The sequence below is a fragment of the Dendrobates tinctorius genome, unplaced genomic scaffold (genome assembly GCF_039654945.1).
Source record: "Dendrobates tinctorius isolate UK_male_01 unplaced genomic scaffold, ASM3965494v1 ptg000202l, whole genome shotgun sequence".
In the NCBI taxonomy this organism is placed as follows: Eukaryota; Metazoa; Chordata; class Amphibia; order Anura; family Dendrobatidae; genus Dendrobates; species Dendrobates tinctorius.
The window spans coordinates 2,549,655-2,576,122 of NW_027361869.1; the positions used below are offsets into that span (position 1 = coordinate 2,549,655).

Below are 26,468 nucleotides of genomic sequence, written 5' to 3' on the forward strand. Positions count from 1 at the left end.
GGTGAATATGGCTTAGCTGCAATACCAGTCACGACCTATTGACCAGAGTGGCGCTATTGCATTATATATAATAAGACTATTCATACTACTCTTAAATGAATGGACTTAATGTTTTCCTCAACCTTGCTGTCTCATTGCAGATTGCTCTGAATGGGAGGGAGACCAGGTTACTGCTAAGGTTCTGAATGCGGTGGTCCGGTCCTGGCAGTCTCTCTGCAAATGTCACGTACATTCCAACTTATTTACAGGTGAGATGAAGCAGTGAATTGGGACTGTTGGACTAGGGGCTGTAATGCCACCTATACTACCCCAAATAATGCCGCATTTCCATCCCATGTGGTCATACGGGCCATGAACATCATTTGACCAGACCAATGAATCAATGATCTAATCAATGAAGGTGACCATTGATTGTAGCAAAGACAAAACAATGGAAAGTTTGCGTTCTATTTTATCCCCTTCCCGACATGGTATGTTATTTCCTTTGTCGGTGCTTGTGTATGGAATGGACACCTGCCTCTAACAGCAGCAATCGGAGCTGGCTCTGACCGCTGCTGCTTAACCACTTAAATGCTGCTGTCAGTTTCTAATGGCGCCATTTAATCGTGAAGATTCCAGTGGAATGCCTGTTCAGATGCCCTGACACGATCACGGGGAGCCCATGGGATGCCATCAGTCGCCACCATGTTGAAATTTTTGTAAAAGCTCCTGGGCTTCATTTGACACCATGATTTCCACTATACGCTACAATACCAGTCTATCGATCAAATGATCGAAGCTTCAAGTAAAATATAAAGATCATTAAAAAAGTCTTAAAATAGATAAATACATAAAAAAAATAAATGAATAATATATACATACTGTATATATAATAAAAAATATAAATATAAAACTATATAAATATATAATATATATAAATGTCTGGGACCTGGACCCACACATAATACAGAGGTTTAGTGACTCTGCGTGTTATAAAGCTCTGGTAGATGGAGAACAGGGGCCGCACTAATGTCACTACTTCTGCTTTCTGTATTTGTGTAGATGCCAACCTTACATGCCAATCACACCAGCTTACTCTTCATGTCAAACCCAATGCTACATTATCTCAGCAAAATGTTGAAATAGATGTGGGCCTGCACTTTGTATTGATGGGGAGAGTTATAACGGTGCAGAACAAGAATGCCACCTTCACCGTCTGCCTGCATCCTGGTGACACGCCAACGTCACCTCCAGGTAATTGAACTTGTGAATTTTTGTGCCCTAAAGTGTTATTGCGGTTACGTGGCTTCCTGACAGAGTATTTGTATATCTCCTAAAGGGAATGTGTCATCAGAAAATGAATTATGGCTAAAAACAGGTTTTTATGTTCAATGTATTTTTTTTTATATTTTTTTTATTTGTTATATATCATATAATCTAAAATCTTGCAATTTTCACACTGGCCACTAGGTCTAATGTTAGACTCCTATTTCCTGGTCTTCACATGGACATTAGCAGCAACAGACTGACTCAGACGCTCATTAATTGTAGGCCCTCATCAGTGCAAAGGTCATTGTACAAGAGGAGGAGGAGGTGAGCTGTGACATCACCTATTGTGAATGGTGGATCCTGTGTTATCTACTGTATATAGAGGTGTCATTAGTCATTTTTTTTATGTCCATCATTCACTTGGAATAGTGATCACACTATTTTAATTTTGTTTTCTTTTTAAAAATCAACAGCACATAAGAAAGTAGAAAAACTTTTTTATATATCTTATTAGAAAAATCTGCTTTTTTCTCTGCCAGGACTGCTCACTCATTCTCAAAATTTTTAGTTTATGGGTAAAATCGGTCTTCAGTTCCCATTACTGAGATAGGAGGTGACAGTTGGTGCTTGTAAATTTCAATGGAGAACTGCAACTGTTGTTTCAGAAGAACTTGCAGCAGAATGTCTGTGTGTTCCTCTAGCTCCTCCCTCCTCCATGGAATTGTAAAAGCACCAACTGCCATCTCTTATCTCAGTAATTAGGAAATCTGACTTCAATGAATACAGATTTTGCCCATGAATTGAGAATTTTGAGGATGAATGATCAGTCCTGGCAGAGAAAGAAGCAGATTTTTCTGATAAATTATAAAGTTTCTTATTTTCATGTGTACCATTGATTAATGAAAAAAAAAAAATGAAAACTATGGTTGCTCTTTGATATACATTTTCTGATGACACATTCCCTTTAGCGTGAGCTTCAATAGCAGAAAAGCTTTCCCATCCAGGCGTGATTGTTTTCTCAATGGCAGGAGAGAGGAGTAAGCTGCTTCCAGACACTTCAGGCAATAAGGTCTTCTCTCTTTCTCTAAATGATCGTTATGGGGAGAGGCTGCAGTAGGTTCCTGTCATCACTGTCCCCATCAGGGCTTACAATCCAAGTTCCCTATCAGTGTGTCATTGGAGTGTGGGAGAAAACCAGAGCACCTGGAGGAAACTCAGGCAAAGATGGGGAGAACAGGCAGACTCCATATTTGCCATTATAAATGGGGGACACAAGGGCGGACTGGCCCATCAGAGTACTAGAGGATCCAGGCTCTATCACAGTGGTGGCACTGGTGGTCCAGCAGATGACAGCCCCCATTGGAGGTGATTTTGGAGCCAATCAGTCCCCACTAAGTCAGATTGATGATATCCCCTATATGGGACGTTGATGTTCTCCTGTTCTGTATAGATGGAGGGTGCTCCTTGTATTATGTCCTCTAGTGGGTGCCACCAACTCCAGTCTGACCCTATATCTACGTTACGTTTTGGTAAATTTCTTCTAACTTTGGCATGCAATAAATGCAAGCTGGAGCCAAGGATATAATTATTCCTCCTTACTGGATCTGTTTTGCCATTGACCCAGTTAAAATAGGATCATGAAAAGTGCAAAAAGTGCTAATATTTACATAGATGGTAATATGGATGATCTTCCCCATATTGGCTAATATACTCTGTGCGTCAAGGAGGCTCCCAAAAAAGGGGAGATAGTTATCAGACTCCCGAAAGAGTGGTCACTTCTTCCAGACACCGGAAACCTTCTTGGAACCATCCCGTGACCAGAAGTCCCTGAGATTTGTAGAGGGCAGGAAACAAGTTGTGGCCTGTTAAAAAAGCTTATTGATGCACATGGGTAGCCAAGAAAGATGCTGCCCACAAAACTTTGCTAAAAGTTGACAAGAAGGAGCTCCCGGGTATGCGAAACACCACTGACCTCCTTACTTCTATTTCTACAGCTCGGCCGACCGGCACGTCTCCAGTTCTGCTGATCAGCGAAGTGAACCCGAATACCCCGGGATCAGCAGAGGATACTGAATTCGTGGAGCTCTACCACACCAGCGACAGCTCCGTTAGCCTGGCAGGCTACTGGCTCGTGCTCTTCAATGGGAAGAACAATTTGGCTTACAGCGTCATTAGCCTCACGGGGCACTATACGGATAAAAATGGCTACTTCCTGGTTGGAAGCGCCAGGATGACCCCGAAGCCTCACATTCTGTTACGTCCTAACACCATACAGAATGGGGCAGACGCAGTTGCTTTGTATTATCGTCCGGGAAAGGCATACGTCGTTAACTTGCCTGTGACGGCAGAGGGTCTGGTGGATGCTGTGGTGTACGTCTCACAAGCCAAAGATGACGCTTCCGGCCTTCTAAATGTTTTGACGCCAATGCAGGCAGCAATACGAGAGGATGAAAAATTTTTCTTAGAGGACGAGTCTTTGAGTCGCTGCCATGGGTTTGCGCCGTTGGACCATAACAGCTTTCAGGTACATTGGTAAATGAGGGTTGAAGGTTCCTGGGTCCACCAGCATCTAGATAGGATGAGTTTTGAGACACAACATGAATCTCCCAGGACGTAATGCAAAATATGTATCCCCCACCCTAACATGTGCCACATACAATACTAGTGTCTTCTTCTGGTGCCCTTCACCATCTTTTGGAACAAGGGTCCAGGTCCAATTACAGGTGTCATTGCTGATGTTTATAGAGAGATCGCTTAGCATGTCTGACAATGACGGTGGGGTACAATGAGGCATAAGTACTTCTAGGTAACAGGTGCTTAATTATGGGGTACTCACATACAGTCACTCGTTAGTACTTTATACTCAAGCATCCACCTAGATCCGCCAACATGCCCCAAAAATTACAGTCCATGGAGATCTTGTTGGGTGTTCCCTGTATACGGCAGGTTTTGTAGGGTGCTACATTGGGGGAAATAAGTATTTGATCCCTTGCTGATTTTGTAAGTTTTCCCACTGACAAAGATTTGAGCAGTCAAAAATAAAATACAGAAAATCACATTGTATAAATTATATACATTTATTTGCATTTTGCAGCGAGAAATAAGTATTTGATCCCTCTGGCAAACAAGACTTAATACTTGGTGGCAAAACCATTGATGGCAAGCACAGCAGTCAGACGTTTTTTGTAGTTGATGACGAGGTTTGCGTACATGTCAGGAGGAATTTTGGTCCACTCCTCTTTGCAGATCATGACTAAATCCTTAAGATTTTGAAGCTGTCGCTTGGCAACTTGGAGCTTCAACTCCCTCCATAAGTTTTCTATGTTATTAAGATCTGGAGACTGGCTAGGCCACTCCATGACCTCAATATGCTTCTTTTAGGGCCACTTCTTTGTTGCCTTGGCAGTATGTTTTGGGTCATTGTCTTGCTGGAAGACCCAGCCACGACCCATTTTTAATGTCCCCCAATGTATATGATGGGTCTTGTGAGGTGTTTCTGCATGCAATGAGTCTGATAGGATGCTTCTGGTGTACACTGGATCTTGTAGGGTGTTTTAGGTATACAACAGGTTTGGTGGGGTGTTACTGGTGACTATTATAGGGTATTTCCAGAATACAGCAGACCTGGTAGAGTGTTCCCATTACAGAGCATGTTTTGTAGTGTGCCCCTAATATTTTTTGGTTATTGTGGGGTGTTCCCGGTATACGGCAGGTCTTGTGGGGTGTTCCCTGTATACGGCAGGTCTTGTGGGGTGTTCCCGGTATATGGCAGGTCATGTGGGGTGTTCCCGGTATATGGCAGGTCTTGTGGGGTGTTCCCTGTGTACAGCAGGTCTTGTGGGGTGTTCCTGGAATACGGCAGGTCTTGTGAGGTGTTCCCGGTATATGGCAGTTCTTGTGGGATGTTCCTGGTATACAGGTCTTGTGTGGTGTTCCCTGTATACGGCAGGTCTTGTTGGGTGTTCCCGGTACATGGCAGGTCTTGTGGGGTGTTCCCTGTATACAGCAGGTCTTGTGTGGTGTTCCCTGTATACGGCAGGTCTTGTTGGGTGTTCCCGGTATATGGCAGGTCTTGTGGGGTGATCCCGGTATATGGCAGGTCTTGTGGGGTGATCCCGGTATATGGCAGGTCTTGTGGGGTGTTCCCTGTATACACCAGGTCTTGTGGGGTGTTCCCAGTACACGGCAGGTCTTGTGAGGTGTTCCCGGTATATGGCAGTTCTTGTGGGGTGTTCCCGGTATACAGCAGGTCTTGTGGGGTGTTCCCGGTATATGGCAGGTCTTGTGGGTTGATCCCAGTATATGGCAGGTCTTGTGGGGTGTTCCCTGTATACAGCAGGTCTTGTGGGGTGTTCCCGGTACACGGCAGGTCTTGTGAGGTGTTCCCGGTATATGGCAGTTCTTGTGGGGTGTTCCCGGTATACGGCAGGTCTTGTGGGGTGTTCCCGGTATATGGCAGGTCTTGTGGGGTGATCCCGGTATATGGCAGGTCTTGTGGGGTGTTCCCTGTATACAGCAGGTCTTGTGAGGTGTTCCGGGTATACGGCAGGTCTTGTGAGGTTTTCCCGGTATATGGCAGTTCTTGTGGGGTGTTCCCGGTATACGGCAGGACTTGTTAGGTGTTCTGAGTACACGGCAAGTATTGTGAGGTGTTTCAAGTATACGGCAGGTCTTGTGGGCTCTTCCTTGTATATGACGGGGCTTGTGGCGTGTTTCAGGTACATGGTGAGTCTTGTGAGCTCTTTTAAGCATACGACAGGTGTTGTGGCGTGTTTCAGGTATGCGGCGGGTCTTGTGGCGTCTTTTTGGTATACTACAGATCTTGTGGGGAGTTTCTGCTATGCAATAGTTAGTGCCAACCAAAAGGGATCCAAGAAAGGACACCTGCTGAACTCGTCAGAGTGTCATGGGTGATGCACTTGAGGAGTCATGTGAGCCAAACAATGGCCTGAAGCCTAAGTCTGAGCCCAAAGAGGATCTCTCCATAGGATTGTTGGTGCAGAGTGATGGGCTGTTATTACTTAGACTCCAAACTATGGCAATATGACTATTACACTGAACATATGAGATGATGACATTATACAACCTGTAATTTTTTTTTTATTTCTGCTCCAGATCACCAGGATTACTCCTCTTACAAAGAATGAGTGTAAGACTGTATTATCTTCGGAAGCTCCATATGTGACCTCACAACTGGGGCCAATCTCTACTTATCCCGGGATACCCTCCACCCCAGGGAGGCTTGTAATCAATGAGGTGGGCATCCTTCAGGGATCAATGCCATACAGCTTCATTGAACTAAAGGGCCCCCCTGGAGTCGATGTTCAGGGCCACACATTGGTCATCAGTTCTAGCGATGGGAAAGTCTATTATAGGATTAGTTTACAAGGCAAAATCAGAGATGACGGGCTGTACCTCATCGGCACCAATGAGACCAGCGGTAAGTAGCTGTTATGTTACTGTTCGCATTATGAGAATTGAAAGACTGAGAGTGTAGGTAGGTTGTCAGTGTATGTAGGAGAGTGAGGGATCTGTTGTCAGAGGATAGTCTGGATGCTCTCATACATAGGAGGCCCTGTCACTGCACCCTCAGGTTGCGGAAAAGTGGGATTGAGCATGTTGGAATTCAGCGTAATCATTGATGCGTATTTATTATTTTCATGTCCTAATGAGGGACCATCGGCAATAAGTTCACATCTCGCACACACACTATATGCTTACAGTGGAGATTATGCAGGGGTTACACTGCCACAGTATCAGGTATTCCCATATTCTTGGTCTGCTGCACAGTGTCCTATTCTTAGCCCAGTATTGGCCGTCGGTCAGCGGATAAACTCAGAGATGTTTCTAGTTGGACTGTAATGTGAAGTCTAAAATGCTAAACCTTTCAGAATAAGTGTTCACATGTATACCTGAAAAATAACATTATCTCTGGTTATTATATGATTAGTATTTTGCATTCTCCCCCAGTTATTATTCTTTTTAGGCTTTATCTCTTCTGTGCAGTTGACTCTAAGCTAGTGGGTGGAGACCAGCTGCTATGATGTCTCTCATACCCTGCACACGCAGACATGAGGGATTCCTGGTCTCCTGACTCTATGTAGTTCAATTTCAGAAGCAGCAGCAAGGATATTAAACAGCAGTACTGAGCAGTGTAGCTGTGAATCCAACATTGGTCTGTGTGTGTCCCTTTGACTCTTCTCAATCTGCCTCTAAAATTATAAGAAATACATTTTTAAAATGCTTTATTTTTTTTCTCTCTTACTTTTTTTAGGCCCCTCAGGGGTCTTTAACTTGCAATCGTCCAATTGCCTACAGTATATACAACAATATTGCAGTATATAGTGTAAATCATGGTCTCCTATGACGTGTTAACCATTTAGATTAGTTCAGTCGTAGGCTAACACGAGGGCTTGGCCCTCAGTTATAGCATGTTTGTTAGACACAGATGCCGGCTTTGTCATTTAAATTGTTAACAACAGTGAGCAACGCTCAGCTCCGGTTCGGATGTTAGACACAGGTCTTGGATGTGTAATCTAAATTGTTAACAGCAGCCAGTGACACACAGCTCTGGTACGGTTGTTAGGCACAGATGTCAGCTGCATCATCTAAATGGATAACAGCTGCCAACGACGTACAGCTCCTTTACAGTTGTTATACACAGATAAAAGAGAAAAAGAAGCCAGCTCACCTGAAGGCATGTGTAGTGGATAGCCCGGACCACGTGCAGTCTTCACGCAGTAACCAAGGAAAAAGAAAAAAGGTCCAGCTTTGCAAATTCAAGTCAAATTTATTGTTAAAAACAAGTCCAAAACAGAGCAAAAAATGGTGTGTTCACATGAGTAACAAGTAGTAGATTACGCGTTTCGAACAATAGCTTGTTCTTTCTCAAAAAAACCAAGAAGAACAAGCTATTGTTCGAAACGCGTAATCTACTACTTGTTACTCATGTTTTGGACTTGTTTTTCTTAGACACAGAGGTTGGCTGCATCACCTAAATGGCTAACGGAAGCCAAGGATGCACAGCCCCTTTACGGTTGTTAGACACAGATGTCAGCTGCGTCATCTAAATGGCTAACAGCAGGGAGCGGAGCTCAGCTCCGGCACAGTTTTTAGACACAGTTGCCTGCTACGAAATGAAACTTGCGTCTGTGCCATCTGCAGCAGGTTCAGTTCCTGACCCTGATCCACACACCCCCTGAATCTATCCACAACGGATGTATCAACCATGGAGTATTAACTGGTTAACGAGTCATCGGGCCAGTGTCAATACCAGGAAGAACCAAACGATCCTGAGCCTTAATGCTGGCACATGGGCTCATAATATATGATCAAAATGGGCGCTAAAACCCTCAAATTTATAGATATAGGCTATATATAAAATATAAAGTTGAAAATTCATATATTCAATGTTTATATAGACCCTATTGTACTCAGAGTGCAGATATATGTTTGCTTGAATGCAGTCCTGATTTTAAACCTGCCTGTGTCCCCATTGTTTTATACTCGCAGACCAGCAACTTCCTCTGATCTCCAGACCACACGTTCTTAGCCCTGAGACCCTGGCTCTCTACAGGGGGCGCCCAGAATCATTCCCTGTTGGATCGTTCATAACCAAGAAAAATATTTTGGATGCTATAATATTTTCATGGGAATATAACTCAAGTATGGAAGTTCTCAGAGACTTGACCCCGCACATCGTCTTCTTCTATGAAACTAAACCGTGAGTATCATCAGCGACCACACCGCTGCAATAAAGTAAATGATCACTATATGTCATTTATCAGACTTCTTCACTTTCTATTGCAGTTTTAATTAAACAGTGATTCACGGCGTGTCTCCTTCTGACGTCCTCCTCGATACCATTTCTTAAGTGTTTTTAATGTTCTTTTTTATGCTATTTTTTGTGTTCTTCTTGATCTTATATTTCTCTCTGATGTTCTCTGCCCTTTATTCTCTTTCTTTTTCGCTCTCTAAGGACAATTTGACACTTTCTCCCATTAACTCGTTTGTGACTAAAAGTAGTCTGGAGCATATAAAGTTGTCATTCTTGTCCTCCTCTCTATGGAAGTTGCCTGCCTCAATATCTTCGAACAGCAAAACGTCTTCTATTCTTCCTTTTGATGTACAGATAAAAGCCAATGCCTGCTGAGATCCCTGTAGATACTAGCACAGAACTAGTCATAGCAAGAATCGTATGGTAGCCTGTAGAAAGATAGACAGACATTGTATTTCTTGGGTGTATAATACACAGATCTCCAAGAAAATATGTTCCTATTAATAAAAGTTCAACGAACGCTTTACGTGATTACTACCAGCTCAATGGTAGAGAGCCCAGTGTAATAAAATAGCCCCCCAGGAGCTGTCGAGTCCCTGGGCCCCTCCCACGAAAGGCAAACATGTCAATCACCTCTGCATAGGAGTCAAAATCCAGATCTAAGGTGCTGAAATGGTTCAGGTTCACCTGGGGCTGCCGTCAGTAGATGATAAGAAGACCGGAATCCGAAAATCAATTGCTGCGGTTTATTGGTCAACACGTTTTGAAGTTTGGAACGTCTTCATCAGGTCAAAAAGCAGATTTACCGAGGTTTTGTCCTGATGAACAAGTTTGAAACTTTGAAACGCGTTGACCTTCCTCGTTGGTCTGCAGCAGCCTAAGCTTCTTTCAGTGGTTGTGTGCACACAACCTAATCAGGTGAGCGCGTCAGTGCATATTCTCCTCCAAATAAGACCCTATTACGCTCTTTGTCCCTTCCAGGTTTATTCCTTCTCAAGATCCAGATTCATCGGAAGTTGACAAGCCAAGTTACTACTGAAGAGCCGTCATTGGTCTCTTCACATTATATGATGTTGCCTTTTATACCTTTTTTTTCGTTTTTATGTCTCACTCCAGATTGGTGTCGGTGAGTCTCTGCTCCTGGCCAAGTGGTGGATCCTCTTCCCTAATTCTGCCTGTCCAACAACCGAGCCCAGGCTCCAAAAATATCTGTCCTTCTGCAGTCACCGCGATCCAGCTTGACCTTTGTATAAAGGCCTCCAACATTGGTAATATAGGACGGTTCTCTGACATCGGCTGCCATGTGCCTTCTATAGGGATAGTTGTGTTTATTGACCCATATTAGTAAGATGCTGCTGCAAGGGTTTATATCGCTCATAAATTTCAGGGAATTCTTTACTATGCCCCTAAAGGCGTTTTTCACTTTCACCAAAAAATGGACAAAATGGGTAAATGTGATAACAAAGGATTTAGCACTTGTTGTGTCTCCCCTTGCAGTATCACTGTTTCGATGTTTTCAATGTTCATAGAAAGTATTGGGACACACGCGTTACCCACTGCACTCAGGTTCTTTATTTGGTCCTACTGATCCTGGTGTATAACCGCTGGTGCAGAGCTCACTGATACCAGCGCGATGCTAATAGGAGCCACCGGTGTAACAAGTCTGTCCATGACTTTCTTCCTCCTAAATCTTCCCCCATCACCTGTGAGTGATATTATTGAGAAGTAGAAGGAACCGCAGCAACTCAACCACGAAGTGGAGAGACCGTAGCTAAGCGAGGGACCGAGTGCCGAGGAGCATAAAAGTCACCAAAGCCCTGCTGACTCCATAACTGCAGAGTCCAGACCTCTTCAGGCATTATCATCAGCACAAACACAGCGCCCCCGCCAGGAGCTTCATGGCCGAGCAGTTGCATGCAGCTGTACATCACCAAGCACAATGCAGAGCGTCAGATGGAGTGGTGTAAAGCTGCCACCACTGGACTCTGGAGGAGACGTGTTCTGTGCAGTGACGGCTCACACTTCTCTATCTGGCATCTGATGGAGGAGTCTGGGTTTGGTGATTCCAGGAAAACGTTACCCCCTGACTGCATTGTGCCCGCTGTACAGATAGTGGAGGAGGATAATACAACGGGCTGTTATCAGGGGGCGACCTCGGCCCCTTAGTTCCAGTGAAGGGAAGTCTTAATTCTTCATCACAAGACATTGTGGAATATTGTAGCTTCCAGCTTTGTGGGAACAGAATGGTGAAGACTCTTTTCTGTTCCCCATGACTGTGCCCAGTGCACAAGCTCCATACAGACATGGAGGGGGAGTTTGGTGGAAGAACATGAGCGTAGGTAGACATAATGTTTCTCCTCTTCTTACAGATTGCTCAGAATGGCAGACAGTAAAACAAGGTGCCCTGGATGGACTGAAGATCACTCTCAGCCAGTCCTTGCAGAATCACTGTTCATGCTCAGCCCCGCCATCCTATATACAAGGTCACCTTCCCAAAAAAGTATTTTTTTCCCCAATAATTAGGGTGGTTAAATAATGCAACTTTCCTGTACTTAACCTGTTCTTTCCTTTTAGATGTGACTGTTACATGTAGCCCAGAGAAGCTGTCCATCTCTGGCAATGTCTTGACCACAGACAGTGACCGGCACCTTATAGAAAGATGGAGCACAGACCTAATCAACCATGGAGAACCCTTCACCTTACAGGGAACCTCCATGACCGGGTGTCTTATGACAATGAGCAGACTAGGTAAATCCATACTGCTGTCCGGGAGAACACATGCCCCCTTTTTCACAGACCTTACTTGGTTCTTGCATCCTCAATGTGTGTTTGGACACCAGAAGGTTTGTCAGTGGCATAACTTGAAGTTTATGGGCTCCAATAGGACCCCAACTACCACTGGCCTTCTCATATGGGCCAAATGGACCATCTAATCTCTAGGAACCTCTGCACCCACTATAGTTACACCTCTGAGGTTTGTTCTTCCCCTAGAGAGTTGCCAACAATTCTCGGGGAGCTCAGAAGTTTTCCCTGGGAGTTTCCTGGACAGGGCAAACCATGGGAATGGCGGCTCTAAGGATGATAGCAATCCCATAGAGTTATCAGTCAATTTGGTGCTCCGTCCCCTCCAGGCCCCGTACATAATACAATATATCAGATTTGTAGACTTTTCCTTTAAATCATACATGTTATTCAATCTGTTCTGAAGGCCACCAAAGTCCTGCACCTCTGAACGTCATAGTTCTTTTCCATTTTGACCTTTAACTTGCAGTGTCATCTTTTTCTTGGCCCGATCCTTTGGTCACTTTCTCTGATACCGCTGCTACAGGAAGGAGCCAGATGAAGACATCTAATCCAGAGTTATTTATAGGGCATGGCGGAGGAGTCCGCAGCCAGAAGAGATGGATGATATCATGAGTATATCCATCCCATCATCTGCTGTATTCCCCGTCTGTCTGACATTTTTTGCACTTTTGTTTTTTCCTCCTAGTCTTCCAAAAGTCACAACTTTTGATTTTTACTTTTCCATCGATGGAGCCAAATCAGGGAGTTATTTTTACTGGAAGCGGGGTAATTTTGAATTACAACATTAATTTTACTATATAAATGTGTCGAAAAAAAATGGAAAAATAATTCTAAGTTGAATGAAAAAAAAAATATATCCAATGTATTTTTTAATTTGTTTTCACCTTGTTCAATCTGCGACAAAAATTATTTGGTAGCAATATTCTCCAAGGCAGGACGATTACAGAGACGCCAAACTTGTAGACATATTTTTTTTAGTCGTTGCCCAGACTTTCTTTATTTTTCCACTGAAGGAGCGGTCTGAAGGCTTGCTTTTTGCTTGCCAAGCTGTTTTCATTGATGCCATTTTGGGGCAAATTTTAATGCAATTTTTTGCAGTTTTCATTTTTTTTTCTTGCAGTACATCACTTTTTTGTGGCTGTGGCTATGTAAATATGTTTATTTTTTATTTCTTTATTTTTTATATTGGCAAAAGGGGGACAATTGAAACTTTTTTTTTTGCATTTTTAATAACTTATTTTGTTATAGTCCCACTTGTGTTATATAATTCAGTACTGAAGGTGTCTCGGTTAGATATTCTATCGTCACCCCAACTCATGGGGGAAGGCGATGGGAGCACAAAATGACTTGCCTAGATTAGGTGTTTGTGTTACATGTATTTTTTTTATTTTACCTTATTTTTTATTGAAAATAAAGGCTTTTTATTTTTCATACTATGATGATGATTAAAAAATAAATTTGGTAATCTTGTAATTTTCACCCTAACGAATGGGCCATTATAGACTCATACTTCCTGTATTTTCAGGAAGAGTTTACAGCAGTCTCAGTATCATCAGAGGCAAGGTTTCAATGACAGGTAACACCTCTATACACAACTGATAAAAGGAACCAGTAATCAAAAAATATGATATCGCAGCTCACCTCCTCCTCCCTTCACAATGACCTTTACCTTTGCACACGTTCATTAGATGCGTCAATAGAAAAGACAGGGTCAAAGATGACTCGTTGCTGCTAATGTACATGTGTTGTTTCCTGAAACAACAGGAAGTAGGAGTCTAAAAAAGCCTCAGTGACCATTGTAGGAAATGCCAGATTTCTCATTTTTTAGTGAGCTATAGAAAAATACATTTAGTTTTTTTTCTTGTCCTGATGTAGAATAATCTTTGTATTTGTGTTTCCAGGATCCTTTAAATCATGGCAAATCTCCCTCCTGGTGCTGCTGTTACTGCTCATGATATGTGGAGTCATTGGATTTATAATCTATCTACGGAAAAGGTAAAGAGGCGCCTAAATTCTGAATGTTTTATCACTTTGGACCATAGCCCAAGTCATGCTCCGGGGTCCCAGAAACTGAGATTTGGGATGCTGCATGCGGGTCCGTTGTGGCCAGTGATTAGCTCAGCAGAATCTCCATCCTTATTACAAGGAAGGGGGGGACATTAACACAATCTCGCGCCACGTTAAACTCTTACATCATGAATGGGGTGAAGCGGGCTCAGGTGCTGAGCCTGCTCCCCACAAAACGTTTGTCTCTAACAGCAGTGTTCGGAGCTAGCTCTGGTCGCAGCTGTTTGCTGCATTTTAGTGGTCAATCTTTGACCACTCCTTTTAAATGTTGTGATCCAGGTTGGGAGTCTGTTTGGGCGCCCATTACCAATGGGTTACGAGGTCAGTCAGGCGCCTACTGACTGTTCCTGTTGCCAAAACCTTGATGCCCCAGTGAAGATAAGTCAAAGGCCATGATTTTCGCTATATACTTCAATACTCATATATTGTAATATATAATATAAGTGATCAGTCACAGGTTCAATAGCGACTAAAATATACAGTGGAAATAAAAATTGTAAAAAATGAAAAAAAAAAATGTGTGTATATATATATATATATATATATATATACACACATGACGTTTGAACTTGATAAAGAAAAAAAACAACAAATACCAGCAGTTTGATTAAAATATAAAATTATTTAACCCAGTCAGTAAATGCCATAAAATAATTAAAAAAAAACAATGTCAGAATAGCTATTTTTTCAGTTGCTGCAATTTCCAATCCAAAAATGCAACAAAAATGGTTCAAAATATTGTATTTACCCCCAAACAATACCAATGAAAACAACCTGCAACCTATCCCGCAAAAAGAAAAAAACAAACAAAAAAAAAACCAAGAAAGCAAAAAGACTTTCATATGGCTATGATGTCTAAAAGTTAAAAAGTATGTAAAGGGAGAAAACCAAAAAACCAAAGCACTAAAATGCAAATTGTCTGCATGATTTAGGGGAGCGTTTATGTAGCAAAATCAACTCTGGACTTGAAGTTTTATTTTTCACTAAAGACAATTGTAGATTTGGAGGAGTCAAACAGCAGGTATAATAATAAAAAAATATAACAAAATAAAATTACATTTTGTTTGCCCAACCTCAAATTATTTTTCTTGTATCTAAAACCTTCATAAAAGTGACATTTATTTTCCAGGACCCCTCAGAACTACACAACCATGGAAATGAATCTGCACACAGAGTTAACCTCCGACTACTGAGGATCTAGAGGAAGGCGGCCTACAGACGTGGGACTCGTCTCGAGATCAGCCATGTCCAGGATCATAGGTTGGATTTCCATTAGGCTTAGTGATGTCCTCGCGGTCTCTTCTGTAAAACTCTTCCTTGGAGGAACTCGTCTACAAGAATAAACAATTATTACTAGGAGGACATGGAGCAGACATGACAACTCCTTGGAAAGTGATGGATCCTTAGTCTGGATTATACCTAATCCCAAACTATAGGGCCACCAAATTTTGGACTGAAAAGGGATCTCAGACTTTCCTCCATCTTCTCAGAGATCTGAACTTGCCATCATTCTTACAACTAGACCGTCGTCATACTAAAAATATCCATATTTTAGGTCTGAGGGCCAAAACTTGTTCATCACGGAGGAAACATTTGCAGGACCTTCAGGTCAATAGAAGTTCAGTAACCTTGTTCAGTTTCTCAAGCTCAAGGACGTGATTATTTTTTTACACAAAAAAATTAGTTTTTAATATTAAAAAGTAAATAAAAATAAAATAATAGATGTAGATGTGTGTGACCCAGGCTCGAAAAGAAGAACATGGAGGCTAAACCAAAAGGCCAAAGCCCAAATCGATATAAGGACTGGTACGTTACAGCAGAATAAATCCAATTCTTGTTGACCCGAAACTATGTAATCTCTATAGACTAGACCACCTTCTTTTATAGAGCCCATGCATGTCACAAAGTGGCATGGGATCCCTCCATTATCCAGAGAGAAGAGCCTTTATGGAGCCGATCTCACTGTGGCGCTCCAGCCCATCCATTTACTACATGGCTAGTGTGTAAAACCACATTTCACATGTCCAACCCACGCTGTTCGCTGTATACAACCCTCATGGAAGTCGATAGAGATGAGCAAAAAGATTCAAACTACCCTGGTCCAGCATCTAGATCAGTCCCTTTGTGGCAGCTGGACCGGGGCAGTGTGAACTTCTATACCGGCAATCCTCTGCCACTTACTAGGTGCTCAGGACATCATGGCATGACACGCTTTAGGACGTCGCAAGGGTCCTTGTAAGAGGAAGCAGCACCCAGGTAGAGGATTGCCAGGGAATAAGTAATACTACCCTCAGCTGGTTTGCACGGTGGCCAGAACTGGACGTCGGATCAGGGTAGTTCAAAAGTTTTTGCTCATCTCTATCAATAAAAAGTTGGCGAAAAAAAAGAAGAGAGAAAAGGTCAAATAAAAGCTTTTAATCTATTTTTGAAACCTTACAAGGAGTATATGGAGAGTTATGCAGATAAAGAATCATTTATAAAATCATCACATAATATTTCATTTACAAATTAGATTTTTTTTTTCTTCCTAAAAAAGTCATCATTTCCATTCTTCTCAATGGAATTATAAAAGTAAGAAAGGAATTCTGTGATCTCACCTGAACATAACGATCTAGTCAATGGCTTGTAAGAGAGAAGGAGGCATGCGGACTTTCTCACGGACACCCACATTGTATGGAGCAGCCGCATAAGGCGGGAATCACACCTGCAGTTTTATAGAAGTGGATCCAGCAGGAAAGAGAAGTATACGTCCCATTCCTTTTGGATCCACTCTTGACCTTGGAAGAGTAGATTTTTTTTTATTGGCATTTTTCCTGAAGATGAACGACTGTCCCTGTAAAGGGGTCATCAACAGGTCTGCGGACTTTCTAAAGCGGTAGAAGTCACATTTTTGTTACGGCAGATTTCACCATTTACATTGCAAAATGTGAAGATGTACAGTGTATTGGAAACGTGGGAACTTAACCCAAGGCTAAATTCAGATTTTTGTGAAGCACAGACCTTGTACGGACAGGTTGAAGTTCTCCCGACCGATAAACTTACATACGCCTATGAGGCTGTCACGTCTGGGTCATGTGCGGCCACTCTGTGCATCGTGGTTTCTACTCCAACCAGGTTTTACAGACATCTGAATGAGGCCTTACATACAAGCAGATATATCTGACAGACCGGGAACAACTCGTACACATTTCTTATAGAAGGAGTGCCCCTTTATGATGTCTATATGCCCTTTGTGAGACATCACCCTAACGCTCAGCTAACTCGGAAGACACTTTTATATAAATGGAGGAGTATGTGACACTAATTCTTTAAAAAGTTACTCAGCTATAGTATGATAGAGCAGACACACACTACGGTGACAACTTTCTGTAGACCCCTATGCCACTAATATTCGAGGTCTGGCTCGGTGTATTTATATAGGTGTACCATCCCCAGTTTATTTTCTGTGTCCCTTTAAAGGGCTATAGTGCACCTTGGACATTTTTGTCCAATGTCTGACAGATGAGGGTCTAATCAATGGGACCCCACACTTCTCTCTAAAATGGGGCCCTTTCTTGGGCCGCTGGGAAAACAGAGGTAACTGCGGATGTGCAGCTCTCCACTCACACAAAAGCTGACTGATAGATGTGGCTCCCTCTACTTGTCATTTATAGATGTCCAAACTGTGAACACCCCTTTAATATCCCAGAGATCAGAGTTCTCTCTAGTTTCTAGTGGGAGCAGCAGAGAAGAGTATGATCAAATGATTCCATTGTGCGTGCAGAGTTCTCCAGCTTCGCCGGTGGGTCCATCTACAAAAGAAATGCAGCTACAGAAGAATGTAGAAAAACAAAGCCTCATATAAAACATGGAGCCCTCTGGTCTGGAGATCTTCTGTCCGCCATGATTTATGTGGCTGTTCCTTCAAAAAAGTTCCATCTTAAAATGCCCAAAATCAGGCAATTGAGCATCAGTCTCTTGGCTATTACTCATGCAGGGCATGCAGGTTTGAGAAATCTTTGCTCCCAGCTGCTGGATCTGTGACAATACCTCTTGGTGGTTGCATTGCCGTTGTCTCATTTGTTCTTGTTCCCACCGATTCTGTCTCTCTATAAGAGTCTGCATGACTTGTGTCAGTCTGTGAAGCTCCCCTCTTATGGAGTCCAAATGCTCCACATTGGTTTCTGGCCTTGCTTGAGGAAATGGGGGTGCCGTCTGTGTGCTGGCGTCCTTTAGCTGGTGAGCAAAAGCGTAGAAGAGTATGACAATTGATAAGTGACCAGCAGAAAGCAGCTAGAATATAATGTTTAGCTTTTCGTCATCCCAATCACGAAGCTTCTGCTGAGAACAGGAAGGTGCCTGAACACTAGGACACCAGGGACATATCACCATTAATCAAGACAGCTTGGATGTAAATATAAACCCACCAGCATGGTATTATTACCCCCACTATACACGTAATGGTACCACCAAACTATCTGCACACGATGGAGTCACAAACCCCAACAGAACTGCAGTGATGGAAGCCACGAACGCCACCAGAGCGCCAGGGATGGGGGTTACGAGCTCGGCCAGAGCGCCACGAGCCCCGCCAGAGCACCACGGGCCCCGCCAGAGCACCACGGGCCCCGCCAGAGCGCCAGGGATGAAGGCCACGAGTCCCGCCAGAATTCCAGGGATGGGGGCCACGAGCCCCGCCAGAACTCTAGGTATGGGGGCCAAGAGCCCCCCCAGAACTCCAGGGATGGGGGCCACAAGCCCCGCCAGAGCTCCAGTGATGGGGGAGCCACGAGCCCCGCCAGAACTCCAGGGATGGGGGCCCAAGAGCCCCGTCAGAACTCCAAGGATGGGGGCTAAGAGCCACGCCAGAACTCCAAGGATGGGGGCTATGAGCTCTGCCAGAACTCCAGGGGTAACAATATTAACTTCAATAGCTACTATACATGATTATATGAAAACCACTAGACCACCAGGAACAATACTAAACTTATTATGTAATAGGAGATATTAAGTCTGATTGATTACTATAGTCTTTGGATTACACAGCTGATTAATTTTTACTCTAGTTATTCATACCCAAGTACTGGCATTGTCCGCCTGGCTTATATCATGCTGCTTGCTTGTTGCCGGAAGTGGATACTGTCCTCCTGGATTCAAAGGCTGACTTCCATTTTGAAATATTACCTGGTAACAAACCAAGAAAAAGAATGTCACTTTCTCAAAGATATAGGTGTGAGGGTTGTCTGGGATTCATACACTGATGCCCTGTCTGTCGGTCATAAATATATAACCGCTGGAGAAGGGGGATAGTACATCTGGCACCCCATCAATCTGGCAGCTATCCGCAGACAGGTGGGGATGCCCGTTGTCTATAGAGGCCGTCAATATGTTAAGCCCCAGTATAAACCTGGCCCAGTTTGCAGCAATAGGATTCCTCACTTTACCTTCTTCTGTAGGGTGATGGCTTTGTCTACCAACTTCCTCGTGACCAGTAGTGCTGGGTTCCTGGGGGCGAGGAGGGGAGTCCTTGCTCTCCCATTGACGTGATTATGAGATGTTAGATATGTAGGGCTGGGACGAGGTACACTTGGCAAGGGATGCTGGACAGCACGAATAGCGCCAGGTCCTTACAACGCAAATGGAAAATGGTTAGTATTTTAAAGGTATGAATCTTCCATCTGCCTCCACAACATGGACTCCAGTCACATTGACCCTGTGATGACATTTCTATATACACTTCACAATACTCACGCGTCTCCTGCACCCTCTGTGCTTGAGTCACGCCCTGAGGCGCAGTCCTCGGAGCATTGGTTGGTGGCTCCAGGGATGGATTTCCCTGAGAAAGAGACGTCACGCTCACAATTTTAATCCTTCCGTCTGTGTCCTCTTGCGGTTTTACGCTTGGAGGTGGCTGTGCATTGGGCGCCTGAGGACCCTTCTCCTTTTTCTGGCCACCATTGTCCTGCAGAAGCCTCCAGAGCTGTGCTTGTTCCCAGGCTTGTCCCTTTGCAGGAAGGTTTTGTGGGGAAGTACTAGACTTCTCAGGTTCAATATTCTTACGTTTCAAGAAGAGGTAGATTGCTTGTGGCGTGACTTTTATATTGTCAAGCTCAAGGACCTTTTTGATTTTCCGAAAGCTTAGACCGGCTTTCCTCAGCACCACAATCCTGTGTTTTGCCTGATCATCCAGACGACCCATCGCGTCAGATATCTAGGACTTCACAAGATGACTGGAAGATAAGGAGTCCTGAAAGAAATGGAAGCATCCAGTCACAAAAGAAATAAAGATCCAATAGTAGGATCGATGCAATACAGAGACCGCTACTGAGCCTCATACACACACATAGTCCTCCTCCTATAACATGTCCCCGTCCTCCTCCTAATACACAGCCATCAGGACACAGCCCCGTCCTCCTCCTAATACACAGCCATCAGGGCACGACCTCGTCCTCCTCCTAATACACAGCCATCAGGGCACGGCCCCGTCCTCCTCCTAATACACAGCCATCAGGACACAGCCCCGTCCTCATCCTAATACACAGGGATTAGGGCACGGCCCCGTCCTCCTCCAAATACACAGCCATCAGGGCACGGCCCCGTCCTCCTCCTAATACACAGCCATCAGGACACGGCCCCGTCCTCCTCCTAATACACAGCCATCAGGACACGGCCCCGTCCTCCTCCTAATACACAGCCATCAGGACACGGCCCCGTCCTCCTCCTAATACACAGCCATCAGGACACGGCCCCATCCTCCTCCTAATACACAGAGATCAGGACACGGCCCCGTCCTCCTAATACACAGCCATCAGGACACGGCCCCGTCGTCCTCCTAATACACAGCCATCAGGACACGGCACCGTCCTCCTCCTAATACACAGCCATCAGGACTCGGCCCCGTCCTCCTCCTAATACACAGCCATCAGGACACGGCCCCGTCCTCATCCTAATACACAGCCATCAGGGCACGGCCCCGTCCTCCTCCTAATACACAGGGATCAGGACACGGCCCCGTCCTCCTCCTAATACACAGCCATCAGGACACGGCCCCATCCTCCTTCTAATACACAGCCATCAGGACACGGCCCCGTCCTCCTCTTAATACACAGCCATCAGGACACGGCCCCGTCCTCCTCCTAATACACAGCCATCAGGACACGGCACCGTCCTCCTCCTAATACACAGCCATCAGGACACGGCACCGTCCTCCTCCTAATACACAGCCATCAGGACACGGCACCGTCCTCCTCCTAATACACAGCCATCAGGACACGGCACCGTCCTCCTCCTAATACACAGCCATCAGGACACGGCACCGTCCTCCTCCTAATACACAGCCATCAGGACACGGCCCCGTCCTCCTCCTAATACACAGCCATCAGGACACGGCCCGTCCTCCTCCTAGTACACAGCCATCAGGACACGGCCCCGTCCTCCTCCTAGTACACAGCCATCAGGACACGGCCCCGTCCTCCTCCTAATACACAGCCATCAGGACACGGCCCCGTCCTCCTAATACACAGCCATCAGGACACGGCCCGGTCCTCCTCCTAATACACAGCCATCAGGACACGGCCCCGTCCTCCTCCTTGTACACAGCCATCAGGACACGGCCCCGTCCTCCTCCTAATACACAGCCATCAGGACACGGCCCCGTCCTCCTAATACACAGCCATCAGGACACGGCCCCGTCCTCCTCCTAATACACAGCCATCAGGACACGGCCCCGTCCTCCTCCTAATACACAGCCATCAGGACACGGCCCCGTCCTCCTAATACACAGCCATCAGGACACAGCCCCGTCCTCCTCCTAATACACAGCCATCAGGACTCGTCCCCGTCCTCCTCCTAATACACAGCCATCAGGACACGGCCCCGTCCTCCTCCTAATACACAGCCATCAGGACACGGCCCCGTCCTCCTCTTAATACACAGCCATCAGGACACGGCCCCGTCCTCCTCCTTGTACACAGCCATCAGGACACGGCCCCGTCCTCCTCCTAATACACAGCCATCAGGACACGGCCCTGTCCTCCTAATACACAGCCATCAGGACACGGCCCCGTCCTCCTCCTAATACACAGCCATCAGGACACGGCCCCGTCCTCCTCCTAATACACAGCCATCAGGACACGGCCCCGTCCTCCTCCTAATACACAGCCATCAGGACACGGCCCCGTCCTCCTAATACACAGCCATCAGGACACGGCCCCGTCCTCCTCCTAGTACACAGCCATCAGGACACGGCCCCGTCCTCCTCCTAATACACAGCCATCAGGACACGGCCCCGTCCTCCTCCTAATACACAGCCATCAGGACACGGCCCCGTCCTCCTCCTAGTACACAGCCATCAGGACACGGCCCCGTCCTCCTCCTAATACACAGCCATCAGGACACGGCCCCGTCCTCCTAATACACAGCCATCAGGACACGGCCCCGTCCTCCTCCTTGTACACAGCCATCAGAACACGGCCCCGTCCTCCTCCTTGTACACAGCCATCAGGACACGGCCCCGTCCTCCTCCTAATACACAGCCATCAGGACACGGCCCCGTCCTCCTAATACACAGCCATCAGGACACGGCCCCGTCCTCCTCCTAATACACAGCCATCAGGACACGGCCCCGTCCTCCTCCTAATACACAGCCATCAGGACACGGCCCCGTCCTCCTAATACACAGCCATCAGGACACAGCCCCGTCCTCCTCCTAATACACAGCCATCAGGACTCGTCCCCGTCCTCCTCCTAATACACAGCCATCAGGACACGGCCCCGTCCTCCTCCTAATACACAGCCATCAGGACACGGCCCCGTCCTCCTCTTAATACACAGCCATCAGGACACGGCCCCGTCCTCCTCCTTGTACACAGCCATCAGGACACGGCCCCGTCCTCCTCCTAATACACAGCCATCAGGACACGGCCCTGTCCTCCTAATACACAGCCATCAGGACACGGCCCCGTCCTCCTCCTAATACACAGCCATCAGGACACGGCCCCGTCCTCCTCCTAATACACAGCCATCAGGACACGGCCCCGTCCTCCTCCTAATACACAGCCATCAGGACACGGCCCCGTCCTCCTAATACACAGCCATCAGGACACGGCCCCGTCCTCCTCCTAGTACACAGCCATCAGGACACGGCCCCGTCCTCCTCCTAATACACAGCCATCAGGACACGGCCCCGTCCTCCTCCTAATACACAGCCATCAGGACACGGCCCCGTCCTCCTCCTAGTACACAGCCATCAGGACACGGCCCCGTCCTCCTCCTAATACACAGCCATCAGGACACGGCCCCGTCCTCCTCCTAGTACACAGCCATCAGGACACGGCCCCGTCCTCCTCCTAATACACAGCCATCAGGACACGGCCCCGTCCTCCTAATACACAGCCATCAGGACACGGCCCCGTCCTCCTCCTTGTACACAGCCATCAGAACACGGCCCCGTCCTCCTCCTTGTACACAGCCATCAGGACACGGCCCCGTCCTCCTCCTTGTAAACAGCCATCAGGACACGTCCCCGTCCTCCTCCTAATACCTGATGTTATGCTGAGACTTGTAGTCCCTGTGTCAGTGTACTGTACATACCTCTGCACTGTCAGTTTCCGGGGCTGCAGCCATGTCACTGCCTTTGTTTACGTTAGGTGTGTGGGGGGGGGAGCTCCTATACTATCACGTGATTAGTGAGGAAGGGGCGGGGCTTCCTCTGGTGTCTGTTTATGAAGGAGCAGAAGTGTCAGCACGTCATAAACACGGGGCGCGCTGCACTGACGTCATCAGAGCGCGCCGCCTCCTTTTCTCTCTCCGTGGGAGGTGTAGAGGAGAGGCGGAGGCTGGTAATAGGAGGCTACTGTACTTGAGCCTGACACTGCCCCCATCTACAGAGCAGCAGTCAGATATCTGTCAGTACATGGTGATTGCCTGTCTGCAGGCTGATAACAGAGAGCACTAGCCTGCACTCACCTGTAATTCAGTGAACATCCTATACGTTTGTAGAGTTTATCCATATCCAAGCAGTATCATTTCTCCTTCTGGGGAATGACATGTTAAGCATGTCGAGGTGAGGAGACTAGTGACAGCTCGGCCGCCAAAGTTTTCCACCTCCATTCTAGAGAAACTTTGAAACTTTTACGCTCTGGAATAAATTGACATTTTTGTGAAAAATTATGTCATTGAACGTCCAGGAGCAGTTTCATTTTTTTATTTTGTTTTTATATATATACAGTATATTTTATCACTCTTTACTCCCCTTCTGGACGTTGGACCCGCCACCATTTGGTTGCTTGTAATGTCAGTAGTTCCGTATTGCAGTATATTGTACAAATCAGTCTCTTATTTGGAGCAGCAAGATGGCAGCGATGGGGGTGAAGGCGACCTCTTGGCACTCCTCAATCACAGAGGCAGGAGACAGTGAAGGGCACCTTAAAGCATTACTGGTATCAAACCACTTAAAGGGGTTGTCGGGAGATGAAAACGTTTTTATTTTTTCAGGCAGGAATATTTTTAAAGTAATAAATGGAGGCGTACTCACCTTCTAGCAGCCCCTGCATCCAGCACAGACCGCTACTGAGGTTTGTGCCGGCTCTTCTAGTCTTGTGACTGCGGCAGCGCTCCTTTGACTTCCAACCTGAGCATCTTGTGCTGGGTCTGTGAGGTGCTGCAGGTGGAATATGTCTCCTATTATATTAAATCCATCAGGTCCTCTCTCCTTCTGTACTTGTGTGTGTCTTGTATTGCTCATGTTTATTGCACTTGTCTATATTTGCCCCTTTTTCACATGTAAAACGCCATGGAATAAATGGCGCTATAAAAATTAATAATAATTATAATAATCTAAGACTATAGATTATTTTTTTGTGTTTAACAATCCCTTTAAATACTGCTGATTGATTTAAATGGTTAAATAGTAATGCTAAACACTGATTCCAGTTGCTGGTTTAGAGGCAGGTACTGGCTGAGTAACACAGCCAACGTCTACCGCAGGGAAGGTACAGGTTCTTCTCAAAAAATTAGAATGTCATCAAAAAGTTAATTTATTTCAGTTCTTCAATACAAAACGTGAATCTCCTATATTCTATAGAGTGATTACACACAGAGTGATCTATTTCATGTGTTTTTTTCTGTTACTGTTGATGATTATGGCTTACAGCCAATGAAAACCCAAAAGTCATTATCTCAGTAAGTTAGAATACTTTATAACACCAGCTTGAAACAAATGATTTTAAAATCCAAAATGTTGTCCTACTGAAATGTATGATCAGTAAATGCTCTCAATACTTGGTCAGGGCTCCTTTTGCATCAATGCGGTGTGGCATGGAGGCGATCAGCCTGTGGCACTGCTGAGGGGTTATGGAAGCCCAGGTTGCTTTGATAGCAGCCTTCAGCTCGTCTGCATTGTTGGGTCTGGTGTCTCTCATCTTCCTCCTGACAATACTCCATAGATTCTCTATGGGGTTATGGTCAGGTGAGTTTGCTGCCAATCGAGCACAGTGATACTGTTGTTTGTAAATCAGGTACTGGTACTTTTGGCAGTGCAGACAGGTGCCAAGTCCTGCTGGAGAATGACATTTCCATCTCCATAAAGCTTGTTGTCAGAGGGAAGCATGAGGTGCTCTAAAATGTCCTGGTAGACGGCTGCGCTGACTTTGGTCTTGATAAAACAGTGGACCTACACCAGCAGATGACATGGCTTCCCAAACCATCACTGACTGTGGAGACTTCTCACTAGACCTCCAGCAGCTTGGATTGTGGCCTCTCCACTCTTCCTCCAGACTCTGGGACCTTGATTTCCAAATAAAATGCAAAATTTACTTTCATCTGAAAACAACACCTTGGACCACTGACAACAGTCCAGTTGTTTTTCTCCTTGGCCCAGGTAAGACACATCTGGCGTTGTCTTTTGGTCATGAGTGGCTGACACAAGGAATGTGACACTTGTAGCCCATGTCCTGGATACGTCTGTGTGTGGTGTGAAGCAATGACTCCAGCAGCAGTCCACTCCTTGTGAATCTCCCCCAAATTTTTGAATGGCCTTTTCCTTCCTTTTGTGGCTTCCCCTCCTTGTGGAGTGTGTCAATGACTGCCTTCTGGACATCTGTCAAGTCAGCAGTCTTCACCATGATTGTTGAGCTATTGAAACAGACTAAAGGCCCTTTTACATTTAGCGATGCACCAGCGATCCGACCCGGTCAGGATCGCTGGTGCATCGCTAAATGATCGCTAGTGAGCTTTCATACAGAAAGATCTCACAGCGATGCAGCAGCGACGCAGCGCACGATACTTACCATTCACACACAGCGATCCTGCGTCCTCCCGCCCGCCTCCACGCGTCGCTGGACGTCACAGCAGGAAGCCCAGCAGGAAGCGCCCGACGAGAAATGGAGCCGGACATTCTCACGTGATCAGCGATGGACAGCGGGGGAGCCGGTCGCTGGTAAGTATCACACATAGCGATATCACTAGCAATATCGCTATAACGTCACAAAACCAGTGACGTTTTAGCGATATTGCTAGCGATATCGCTTAGTGTAAAACCCCCTTTAGGGACCTTTTTAAACTCTTAGGAAGCCTTTGCAGGTGTTTTTCTTAA

The 26,468-nt window shown here is 45.7% G+C and overlaps 2 protein-coding genes across 3 annotated transcripts in view; one reads left to right on the plus strand and one right to left on the minus strand.

Annotated features, from left to right (window-relative positions):
- LOC141057078 (uncharacterized) overlaps positions 1–15,745 on the plus strand; it is a 30,401-nt gene extending 14,656 nt beyond the window's left edge. For both annotated transcript variants that reach the window (XM_073553600.1, XM_073553601.1), the window contains exons 6-15: positions 141–248; positions 1,042–1,233; positions 3,243–3,772; positions 6,364–6,688; positions 8,761–8,971; positions 10,142–10,293; positions 11,395–11,508; positions 11,600–11,773; positions 13,732–13,825; positions 15,027–15,745. In XM_073553600.1, coding sequence (XP_073409701.1) covers positions 141–248; positions 1,042–1,233; positions 3,243–3,772; positions 6,364–6,688; positions 8,761–8,971; positions 10,142–10,293; positions 11,395–11,508; positions 11,600–11,773; positions 13,732–13,825; positions 15,027–15,090 — 1,964 coding nt within the window. In that variant the 3' untranslated portion in view covers positions 15,091–15,745. The remainder of the gene's footprint in view (positions 1–140; positions 249–1,041; positions 1,234–3,242; positions 3,773–6,363; positions 6,689–8,760; positions 8,972–10,141; positions 10,294–11,394; positions 11,509–11,599; positions 11,774–13,731; positions 13,826–15,026) is intronic.
- Positions 15,746–16,297: 552 nt separating this feature from the next.
- LOC141057079 (uncharacterized) lies at positions 16,298–23,602 on the minus strand. Its single transcript, XM_073553602.1, has 5 exons — positions 23,468–23,602; positions 19,628–20,123; positions 19,321–19,502; positions 18,953–19,060; positions 16,298–18,112 (listed from the first exon to the last, which is right to left on the minus strand). Exons 2-5 carry the CDS (start codon positions 20,073–20,075, stop codon positions 17,801–17,803), a joined length of 1,050 nt encoding a protein of 349 aa, XP_073409703.1. The 5' UTR covers positions 20,076–20,123; positions 23,468–23,602; the 3' UTR covers positions 16,298–17,800.
- Positions 23,603–26,468: the final 2,866 nt, after the last annotated feature.